This window comes from Phoxinus phoxinus (genome assembly GCF_949152265.1).
Source record: "Phoxinus phoxinus genome assembly, chromosome: 3".
Classification (NCBI taxonomy): Eukaryota; Metazoa; Chordata; class Actinopteri; order Cypriniformes; family Leuciscidae; genus Phoxinus; species Phoxinus phoxinus.
In genome coordinates this window covers 13,051,896-13,064,225 of record NC_136878.1, presented here as the reverse complement: position 1 = coordinate 13,064,225, position 12,330 = coordinate 13,051,896, and the positions used below count along the sequence as shown (strand labels likewise).

At 36.6% G+C, this 12,330-nt stretch overlaps 1 protein-coding gene across 2 annotated transcripts; it reads left to right on the top strand.

Annotated features, from left to right (window-relative positions):
* Positions 1 to 107: 107 nt before the first annotated feature.
* las1l (LAS1 like ribosome biogenesis factor) lies at positions 108 to 11,451 on the top strand. 2 transcript variants are annotated; one of them, XM_079607937.1, is made up of 14 exons: positions 313 to 597; positions 711 to 871; positions 1,402 to 1,527; positions 1,622 to 1,691; positions 1,773 to 1,854; positions 1,965 to 2,132; positions 5,399 to 5,445; positions 5,813 to 5,922; positions 6,014 to 6,099; positions 6,184 to 6,387; positions 6,947 to 7,082; positions 7,165 to 7,484; positions 9,794 to 9,944; positions 10,910 to 11,451. In XM_079607937.1, the coding sequence occupies exons 2-14, from the start codon at positions 726 to 728 to the stop codon at positions 11,004 to 11,006; spliced, it is 1,743 nt and encodes a 580-aa protein (XP_079464063.1). In that variant the 5' UTR covers positions 313 to 597; positions 711 to 725; the 3' UTR covers positions 11,007 to 11,451. The 2 variants fall into 2 exon arrangements, with proteins under 2 accessions (XP_079464062.1, XP_079464063.1); XM_079607936.1 differs by having other exon boundaries at positions 108 to 871.
* The last annotated feature ends 879 nt before the right edge of the window (positions 11,452 to 12,330 follow it).

Sequence of the window (12,330 nt, the reverse complement as noted above, 5' to 3'; positions counted from 1 at the left end):
TTGTAAAAATGATCTCCTATAGATACTCATTGAAGTATCATACAACCTACTAGTGTCCCGTACAAAATGTACTGTGGTATGTTAATACTGTGGTACTTTGATACAATAGTACTAAATGATTGCTCGTGTACCATGGTAGCAGGTCCAAAAATAGTAACATGTTACTTTTTGTTCGTACTGAATGTTAATTCAGTGTTTTATGAAGATTGAAGAAGAGTTCTAACTAATCTTAGAATCTCTCCGTTTCAATGTGTGATATCAAAATAGGACTGTGTTTTATCAGAAGAGCTGGAAGTTTAATGTAACTGCTTTGACTGAAACTTGTCTATCTGAAAATGGCTGATCGATCGTGCTCATCAGCATTGTACTAATACTGAATAATTTTGACTGACCAAGAGTTTGAGGAAACTGTTATTTATTGCCATAGACTACACCTATAACAATATTTTTTAATTCAATTAACATTATAATTCCCAGCTCTCTTTTGAACCCTCTGTTTTTGTAGAATTCTGGTTGGTACGCACGGAACCATTGTTCAACATTTTGTTCAAGGGGAACGTTTAACCTGCCGCACCGCTGGCGGGGCGTAGGACCGTGGTGTGTTCAGGATACGTTAAATTTACATGAATCGTATGTCAAATTTTTTCCCCGACTCTAGCTGCACAGGCTTATTTATCCGCTTTGGATCCATATAATATATCCTTTGAAAGCATACAAATCTGACGATGAAGAAGAAAACGACGGGGAAGACGCGTCACGTCGTGGCCTGGATGAACAAAGCGGAGTACGAGCATGTGATGGAGTATTTGTACTCCAAAGAGCCCGCGCTGCAGAAACACGCGCTGCACAGGATCTCCGCGTGGAAGGGCAGGTAACGTCACGGTGGTCAGGGATGGATCTGATGTTTTGAGTACAGTGTTGGAGATCACGCGGGTCACGTGACATCTGTTGCATTGTCTTTAGTATTATGATTTTCGTGCTCTGCGGATGTGGTAAAATTTGGTTAAATTCTGCTTGAAATAGTGTCAAAATACAATAAATTCTGAGGGTCCTAGAATAGATTTTGTCAAAGTGTCAGTTGCGTAACGTTAGCTGTCAATGGAGGGAGAGAAGCTCTCAGATTTAAAAAAATCATAATTTTACTAATCAGTCACTGATTGACTAATGCTGATTGGCTACACGTTTGTTGTTGTCTGGTTGTGTTGGTCTGTCTGACCAACTTTCAAACAGTGTTTTTCAAATATCGCTTACCCCACCTTTAATGACAACATTTTTATTTTTGGGTGAAATTTATTTACTTATTTTTATATTTTTCTCTATCAGTTTTTCAAACTTTCAAATTAAACGAGTTGATTAGGACAGTGTGGAGTGTTGTCTCTGACTTTCTGTCTGTTGCCACAGGTTCGGGCAAAGCACTCCGGTGGCCGTGGAGAGCACCGCGGACCTGGTCCGATGTCAGGTGCTGGACAGCACGGGTCAGCTGGAGGCCAGTGATCTTGTCCTGCTCTATGGCATGGCGCTGGTTCGGTATGATTATCATCCAAGTGCACTTAAAGCATACAAATCAGTGCATTTGAGTTTACTGAAGTGAAAATGACTGAACGGGTATGATGTGTTTCAGGTTTGTTAATCTCATCACAGAACGGCAACAGAAAAAAGTCGCCAGACCCTTGCGAAGGTTAGCCGGAAAAGTAAGTCACACATCAACTCGGATGAACGTCTTTCATAATCTGCTATAACTGCAGTCTGACTACAGTTTGTCTCTCTGGCAGATAAATATTCCAGAGTGGGTGGTAAACCTCAGGCATGATCTGACACACCGCAGACTTCCATCACTAAAGTGGTGCCGAAAAGGTGACGCTATTTCCCTTACATGCATGCACTTTCAAAGTTAGATAAGCTCATGCTTTCACTTCTCTGTTTGCTGCATATGTCATTGCAGTGTTTATGTTTGTGTTCTTTAGGTTGTGGATTTGTGCTGGACTGGTTGCATCAAGAGTACTGGTCCCGCCAGATGGGCAGTCAGCTGGCAGAAGACTGGAACTCTTCCTCAGAAGAGGAGGATGAGGAGGAGATTGCTAAAAGACACGAGATAGATCTACTCAGCAGACAGAAAGAGATTGAGGCACACAGTGAGTAGCCTTTTACACTCAAAAATCCCTTGGTTGGGCAAAGATGTGAAACTACAGGGAGGGAAATTTTCATGCTATTCTTACAGCTCAGAAACTAGAACAAGGCTGAACAAACATGACAATTTTAATAAAATGTAACACAAAATGTATAAAGAATACTAAATAACTTAGTGTATAAAGGGTATTTCTAATCACTTGAAGGAATAGTTCACTTCAAAATGAAAATTCTGTCATCATTTGCTCACCCTCAAGTTGTTTCAAACATCAGTGTTTCCCCACATATAGACTAATTCGTGGCGGTGCGCCACAAAATCAACACTGGCTGCCACATATTATCCCCCCCAAAGCCTTATTTGATCTGTGAGTGATGTAGATGACTGACTGCTGCGCTTGTGACAGAGCGCATGTTATTGAAAGAACTAGCAGAGAGAGAGAGAACCCCTCTTCCGGCCGCGCGCGCCAAACTCACCGTCTTCAAACTGTCTTGCTCTTCCTCCCTCGCGCATATTAATCAAAATCAATTGAGAATTGACACGATGGTAAAAGGTTGCAAGAACGAAGTTTCACGTGAAACATTCAAAGATTTTTTCCCTGAATTACCGCTGGGTGTGAATTGTGAAAACGTTGCCTTATCTTCTCTGAAAAGCGTTCCGCACATTCAGCCGACATAAACCAGACTTTCAATAAACCAAAATGTTTTCTGTGTTGACACAAATCTTGTGCGATGTCCTAAACTGCTGGGATAATCACACAACACGTACACGTCCAATAATGACACCTCCGATTTGCGAACTAATGACTCCTTTGAACTGATTCAATTTAATGAATGGTTATAACTGATCTTTCCAACACTGAACTCACCAGACATTTGAATCGGTAAAACAAATCGGTAACACCTTTACAATCATGTTACATGTATTAAACTCTAGTTAACTACATTAGTTAACATTAACTATTAATAAACTGCACTTCTACAGCATTTATTAATCTTTGTTAATGTTAATTTCACCATTTACTAGTAGTAGCCTTGTTGAAATCAAAAGTTGTATTTGTTAACATTAGTTAGCCTAATGCACTGTGAAGTAACATGAACAAACAATGAATGAACAGCTGTATTTTTATTAACAAAGATTAATAAATACAGTAACAAATGTATTGCTCATGGTTCATGTTAGTTAGACTAACACATTAACTAATGTTAACAAATCAAACCACATTTGCTCAGAACACCTCTTAAAATAAGAATGTAAGTGCTTACCCCATTTTTTTTTTTTTGTAAGAGTGGTTAGCAAGATTTAACCTTAATAAACTACAGTATTTTCAGGTTATTTATATGACAATGTGTAGAAAAATTAACTTTTTAATGCTACTTTTTTATTCAACTTTTTGATATTGGTATGATTATACCAAAATAATTATTAGGTCTACCAAAGAAGGATTTTATCTTACAAAGCTATGAAATCCAGTGTTAAAATCACAGCTTTAAAGATGGCAAGAAAGGATGACAGATGACAGTGTCCATCGGCCATTACCGAAGACCAATTTTGACCCAGGAAAAAACTCTGAGCTGTGAATCAAATAAACTTCTTATAAATATGTTATGTAATTGTACTACTCTTACACTGAATGTTTGCTGCTTCAATCCAGAGGAGTATTGAAAAGTATTTTCCGTGACTGAAAAAAGCACGTGTTGAGGATGAACAGACCCACCCCCACCCCCCTTTGAACACAAAGGAAGATATTTTGAAGAATGTCAGTAACCAGACAGTTGATGTAACTTCATTGACTTCCAGAGTAGGGAAAAAAATACTATGGGGGTAACATCAACGGTTTGGTCACCGACATACTTCAAAATATCTTTCTTTGTGTTCAAGTACCTTACCTTTGAGTAAATGATGACAGAATTTTCATTTTGAAGTGAACTAGTCACTAGAACTGTCTCTCCACCAGTAAGCTGGTGTGTGGTGGGTGTTCTGGCGCAATATGGCTGCCGTCGCATCATCCAGGTGGATGCTGCACATTGGTGGTGGTTGAGGAGATTCTCCCTTCTATGTAAAGCGCTTTAAGTGTCGAGAAAAGCGCTATATAAAATGTAATGAATTATTATTATTATTAGTCCTTTAAAATGCAAAGCATTATAGCTTTGTTCAGAATCAGTTGTAAAATGCTTTTGTTCAGCAAGGATGCATTAAATTGATCAAAATTGACAGTAAAGACATTTATAATGTTACAAAAGATTTCTAATTCAAATAAATGCTGTTCTTTTGAACATGCTATTCGTCCAGAATCCTGAAAAAATGCCTCATGGTTAAAAAAATTAATGAATAATGAAACGACACCAAATCAGCGGATTATAATATCTGATGGATCATGAAGACTGGAGTAATGTCTGCTGAAAATTCAGTAAAATTCAAAAAATTATATTTTATCATAAACAGAAAAGTTATTTTAAATTGTAATAGTTTTACACAATATAACTGTTTGTAATGTATTACTTGTTACATAAAATGTAGCCTTGGTGAGCCTAAGAGACTTCTTTCAAAAACATTTAAACCACAGGCTTTTCAACTGTTATATACAGGGTTTGAAATTAACTTTTTCACTCAATGGCCAAATTGGCTACTACATTTTTAAGTTACCGGCCATTCAGAACTTCTTCTAGCCAAAAAGAAAAAGATATGAACCAGATTAACTACGTCACAGCTTATACACATATAAGTTTTGGATTTCTTATTCAAACAAAGTCCTGTTATCCAGCCATTTCCAGCCGCCTCTTTTATCCTCATCCTTTTTTTAGGTGGACAGATCAATACAGTACAAAAAAAACATTTAAAAAAATGTAGGATGTTGGAAAAAAAATATTTTCTGTTAACCAAACGCTTTTTAATCTCCGCTTTTGCTTCAATGCAAATTACTGTTATTTTTTTGCCTAGAGACGTGTTCAAGTAAGCCAGATAAGCACAGATTCTGCACAATATGCTGTATTTAATATATCATGATGACTCACGAGTTGAGTATTTGCGCTAAATCTGCGCAGATTTGGCAACACGAACTTCCCCAGCAAAGTGAGTAAACATAACACACCAAATTGGCTAGTGATTTGACAGCGTTACCCGCCACAGTAGATTTTTATCCGCATTTGGCGGGTGTTTAATTTCAAATCCTGATTGTATATAATATGAAATAATATAATATTGTATATATTATTGTAATCAAAAGTAGAAAACGGTTAAATATGAGTTCTCTGCTTATTTTCTACCTTTCAGAAAAAGTGAGAGAACTGCTCAGCTCTTATGAACAGGAACAGTTTCAGGTAAGTCTGGGATAAATGTTACATTGTGTATAATATCCCAATTTACACCAGCAGAGGGCAGTATGAGCTTTTGTTTCTGACACAGTCAAGTGCTGGAACTCTTCCGAATATGCGTACTTCCCTACTAAATAGAATGAATGCAAAAAGTATGTCAAATGAGCAAAATTAGAATGTTTTTGGTATATGTATAATTACATTGTGGGTCTGTGGGATAGACACAAGCTACATTTTAATAAAAAATAAAACCTTTAAAAGGTTATAATTGGTGATGTTCTGTAAGATTGTTTCTTTTACTAATGTAGTAGTTTCGAGTTGATGTGTTAATAATGTGAGCTGCGCCTGCCCATTGTTTTGGTGTGTTTGGCAGACATACGAAGACCTGACAAAGCAGGGAAGGCAGCTTGACATGTGGCCGGATGCCAGCGCTGATCTCAGCTGGATCCTGACGCAGATCAAACACTTTGCCACAGAGGCCAGGTCTGTGCATGTGTTCAATTTAGCAAGTCTTTTATTTCTGGTCTGTTAAATACTATGTGTCTCATTGCCATCTGTTCTGTCTGTGTTGCAGAAACATCTTCGCTGATGTTTTAATGCAGGATGGATTCCTTATTCCCACTGCAGAACAACTGGAGTCTTTGGATATTGACCCCTCTGGTACAAATGCACTACATCTTGTTTATAAAACAGTAATTTGCTGACACAAATTAAATTAGCCTCTCTATCTCTCTCTCTCTGTAGAGGACTCTGGCGATGTGTTCGCCCCTTGTCTTCCTCGAGTGGTTTTGCACTTCTGGTTGCCGTTATTGAAGGTCCTGAATTCATCCATCTTTATAAGTCTGATCCTTGACACACTTTTCGCTGAACTCATGAATGAGCCGTCCAGTCACAGAACTTACTACATTGCCTCCTGGATCTCTGAAATTTTACTCTGCAACAGCAAAAGTATGAATCTGAGATGTCCTCTTGGTGCCTGTGGTTGTATATACAGTTGCCCTTAAAAAGTTTTTGGACAATATTAAGCCAAATTCTCAAACATTTGATATATTGATTGAAACACAAGTTTAACAGAAAACGTTCCTTGCTGTGAGAAAAAAAAAAGTGTCCAAAAACTTTTTGCCTTATTATGAACAGTTTATCTATTGTTTCATCATTTGAAAATCTAACTAATTGGGTCTCATACATTAATAACTGCATGGATTGGTTTGTATTTCTATGCACAGACTCTTTCATGGTATATGATGAAGAATATTTAACATTAAATATCTGTGTACCGTTATAAAGTTTCATCTCAACATGATTATTAGTCCACCCTATGAGATTTTTGCATATGTGAGTTGCATTCAGTTGCATTTTTTTTTAATACATTTTAGAACGAAAGGGGTGTATTGGTGATTCATTTGTTCGAGAAATTGTATGCTGATGAGTGAATGAGACCCATTGTTTTTTAATGTTTTTTAAAAGTGTGTTTGAGTGTAAACTTCTCAGTGTATGTCTGTTGCAGGTGAATTGAAGGCTCAAAAGCGACTAAAACTATCAAAGGAAAGGATCTTTCTGAACAGATTACAGTTTCCATGGCGGAATCTGATTTCTGCATGTGTGAACGCACCGTGCACAGCTACACCGTTCCTTCTGCGACAGTGAGTGTGTACATGCGCACACATATCCGCACACACAGCGTGGGTGAAGTAACTAATCAAATCTTACTTCTTGCCTTTAAAGGATTTTCAGTGACATGGATAAGCCTCTCCCACATGACGCTCAGCAGAACCTGCTTCAGCTCTGCAGCATTTATACACAGGGTTACCATGGAAACTCTTCCCCTGGACCCTCAGACCCTGCTCAGCCTGTGTACACCCTACAGAACCTCCAGGAGAGACTCAAGAGGAATGCCGCACGGAACAGAGACACACACTCATCTAACCACACCCCCGGATCATTGCAGGCTCCGCCCACAGAGGAGCTCCAGGAAAAGCTAAGCACAGAAGCCGTACAGGACAGAAACTCTGCATTACGAGGATCAGCATGGAGCGTGTGCACAGGTAACACTTACAGTCCCTTACCAGCTTTTTCGTAAAAGATTTCAGTTTTTAATAATAATATTTGTTAAAGAAATAGTTCACTTCAAAATTAAAATTCTATCATTATTTACACACCCTCAAGTTGTTTCAAACCTGTATGAATTTCTTTCTTCTGTTGAACACAAAAGAAGATATTTTGAAGAATGTCTGTAATCAAACAGTTGATGGACCCCATTGACTTACATTTTTCTTAATACGAAAGTCAACGGGGTATATCTACTGTCTGGCAACCAACATTCTTCAAAATATCTTCCTTTGTGTTCAGCAGAACAAAGAAATTAATATATGTTTGAAACAACTTGAGGGTGAGTAAATGATGACAGAATTTAAATTTTTAAGTGAACTATCCCTTTAATAGCAGTTAAGTGGTTAGGTCAATTGCACAAGCCTGATTCAATCTACTAACTCACGAGTAAGGACACTTTTCATAAATTCGATTAGTCGGTTAAAAGAACCAGACTTAAAAGAATAATTTGTTCATGAAACGTACATATTGCATACATTTATAAATTTTCCCACCCATTGCCAATAGTGACTAGATTTTTTTTTTTTTTTTTTTTTGGTCACAGTCTGAAGCCCTGTGTAATATACCGGTACCCATTTCTTCCATTTTAACTGAAACTTAAAACTATTTAAAAAAAACATTAACTAAACAAAAAAAATTTAACTGCTACCTTAGCAACTAACTGATATTTTATATATATATATATATATATATGACATGAACGCAGCATAAGCTTGCTGTTTTGGTTCTTGAGGAACTGTAAAGGGTGGCTGCTGTTTGTTTGCGGCGCCCAGTGACTGTTTGGCTGTGTGAAACCGCACCCTCTCTTGAGTGCGTACTACACAACTGCTAAAAAAAATACGTTCTATATAGTATGTGTGTGTGTAGAACAAAGCCATGCTGTCGTTATCATGTGACCTACCTGCGTTAGTTTAGTCGCTTCACTGACATTCACAAATCTTCTCCCTTGGCCTCATGGGATGGTAAAGTGTCCATTGTATGCACACTTCACACACACACTTTCTTGCTGGAAATAGTAGGTCATCCGTGTACCTTTTGCACTTTTAAGAGTACAGTGAATTCTGACATACTTTTGTCACATACTGTTTTTAGCCTACTATATAGTAGGGAAGTATGCGATTTCAGATGCAGTCGCTGTCTACAACTCTGCATAGCCTTATGGAACGCGCTAATGATGTGTGATGTCTGTGTGAATAAATGCATATGTTGACAGGCAGGTAGGACATCCTATCATTGCATTCGGACTGGTGCTGTCAACCGATCAAATCGCACATTTTCTGTAATTAATCGCATCTAACATTAAAGCTTTTAATATTTTTCACAAATATAAAATTTCACATTTAATATCCAAATTAATGTAGAAACAACATAAAGACAGTCTATATTTAATATTTGTTTAATGGCTTTTTTAATGAAAGAAGGCATCACCGAAGCCAATATGAAATTGATATTTTTTCTTAATTTTAGTCATTAATTATAATGTGGCTTTCTGTGTGCATGAGTCGTGAGTCACACAAACAGGAGATTCACACACGTGCGCCAGTACTGACCTGCGTTCTCTTTTGTGTCTTATCGCGCTTGAGCGGTTTAAAAGCATTTGCCCGAATAAGAGCATGGTCAAATAATGTAACGTTTGCCAAAGGATGACGGGAAAAAACAGATGCTGCGTTAATTGCCAGCAGCCAATTCACCCTGTAGCCCAAGACTTGTTGCCCACTGAAGCTACGCAGGGCTGTACCTGGATGGGGAGACCTCCTGTTTCAACCAGTATAACAAAAAGTGTTTATTAAAACGCTTTAAATTCAAATTAAAACAAAAGATGAAAATTGTAAAAAATGAATCTGTCAATATTAATTAAACTATAATGTTATATAATATAAATAAATAGTATTAAAATAACAATGCAGTTAGTTTATGGATTGCCTTCTGTTTATGAAATGTGATGTTTGTGCTGTCTACAGTTTATTGCAAATAAATGTAATGCTTCGACACCTGTTACTTGAATAATGCATACATTTATAAATTCAGACCATCTGCACACTTCTACAGTCATTGCACATGGGGGACTTCTGTTTCTAGAACTAGCACAAGTTATGTCAGCGGGGGTTCAATGTGAGTGACAGCTCAAAACATCTGGCTAATCACTGAGGGCACCTTATTTTTCTCCTCAACTAGCTGTAGTTTTAAATCCTGAGATGTTCTTGAATGATGTGGTTTGAGTTGGTTTGGTTTTGTGTCCAATCAGATAAAGTCCCCTGGAAACAGTATCCGCTAGGAAAGGTTCCAGGACAACCAGAAGACCCCTCCTGTTTGATGGTGGAGTCTTATTCCACATTTACTGTGTTCGACCAGCAGGTGGAGCCAGATCAACTCCCTCAGCACCATGGCAACAGGAGGTGAGGAAGTGAATGCCATGTACAGACAGTACATTTGAAAGCTTCTGCCGGTCTTAAAGTCTTAATTCACCCTTACACAAACAAAGGCCTAAAAAGGTCTTAAATCAGAACAGAAAGTCTTAAATTCAAAAAGTCATGGCATTAAGTTTGGTTTGGTATGCTTGTGTGCATTGCAAAAATGAAAATCTTCCTCATTTTTTTTGTCTTGTTTTCCAATACAAATATCTAAACATCTTTACATCAAGATACATTTACTTGAGATGAAAAAAATGAACAAAATGAAGTGTTCATGCAGAGAACAAGAAAAATTATCTGTCAACAAATTATGAAACCGTCCCTTTGATTTCAGTTGATTTCTCTAAGCCTATTGGCAGATATTTGTTCTCGTTATAATCATAAACTCACTTAATTTTAATACATTTTGTAGAATACAAGACTTCATATTGTGTCATTGTTTATCTCTTAATAAATGCACCTCGATTTTTGTTTTGTTTTTGTACAATTAATTAAAACGAAGAGCTGCACGATTCTGGGTAAAAAAAAATTTTTAAACCGATCACGATTTTTGTTAATTGCTGCAGTCTTTTTAAAATGCTTTATCTAAATGAATTATTTATAATGATTCAATGACTCGGTCATAAATTATTGATGAATCAGCATTTCTGAAATGCAGATCTGAATGTTATTTTGTGATTTTGTCAAAAGTTTATTTGACACAGGGGAATCATTGTCATTTAGGAATGAGATTGTGATTTACGTTTAGAGAACATATCGTTTTCCCTTAAATTTATTCCTTAAATGTTCATTACTTGGTCTTAAAAAGGTCTTTAAAAAACATAACACCTGCTTCTAACTAAAAGGTAGAAACTTTTAACTAGAAGTTTGGAAAATTTATTTGAAATGGAACCCTATTATGGCTATTATGTTGTAATATGATTTTCATAAAAGTGCATTTTTATCCACAGTGTTTCCCTTCAGACCAGAGGTGCCAGTGGATCAGATGGGCCGCTTTGGACTCACAGTGATTTGAGCAAACTCAAATCTGGACTCAAACTATTCTAACACATACACTCAGATCTTCAATGGCCTGAAGATAGTGAACCGCCAACCCTTAACTTTGAACCCTATCATGTTAAAAACAAACACTTGAGGGCTAAGCTGGACTGAGGCTCTTCTAAACACACAAATCCAATCTCTCTCTTCTACTTTTGTCTGACATGATGCTGTTGTGTGCTGCATAATTGGAAACATCAAGTTGTTTTTGTTTGATAATTCATGTTTATTGAGGAAGTGTTTTGCCTTACTCTAATATCATTACAGTTTAATCGGCTCAGCTCAGTCCTACAGCTCTTGGCGCCCGTTCAAACCATCCGGAAGTGAAACTCCCATGAGCAATGTCTCACGAGGTTCTAATGAAGAAGTTGGTGCTGTTTGAAAAATGTTGTAAATTACATTATTTTTGAACACAAGTTGCCAAATAAAAAATTTTTTGTGTACTTATCTGTTACGTTTATTCTGTTTTTCAAGATCCACTTACTAGCCCAGGTTTCTTGCACTGATATAGCTGTAATGTAAAAACAGAATTAAACATGCTATTTTTTGCTACTTAAACCTCTATGGTATTGGCTTCCATTATGACTGACTACACATCCTAAACATCAGCTTATTTGCATAGACTTGCATTACACTGTAGTAATCAGTATTTCTTATTTTTGCCCCAAAATAAAAATGCACACTACTGTTCAAAAGATTGCAGTTATTATAACTTTAAAAAAAGATGAAGCAATTAATACTTTTATTCAGCAAGGATGCATTCAATTGATCAAAAGTGACAGTAAAGAAAGTTTATGGCCCATTTCTAAAAAGTATTAAGCAGCACAACTGAGTAATGCTTTACCATCACAGGAATATATTACATTTTAAAAAGTTATTTTAAATTATATTACTTTCAATGTATTTTTGATTAAATAAGGTAGGATATGTTCAAAAATGTTGAATGAAAGTTGTTTGCTGGAGAATAAAAAACTAAATATATTGTTCAAAAACACTGGGACACTTTGTGTTTGTCAATATAATGAACTAAACGGTGGTTATTTTGCAAAGACACCTGTGTGAACTTGAGAGGAACTGACTTCAGAAAGCCATGAAAGGTGACCAATAGACAAACTGATTAAAAAAATAACTAAAAAAACAAAGTGGCTCAGGAAATGTTTTCTAAAAAAAAAAAGCCTAATTTGTTTCCCACTTGGTTTGATATTTTGTATCTAAAGCAATACATTTCTAAAATTTAAATGTGGATTGATTTTTTTATGTCTGTTCTAACTCAAGTGTTCTGCAATATCACTATCTAACTTTATCAGTATTTCTTCATTCATTTACTATCTAC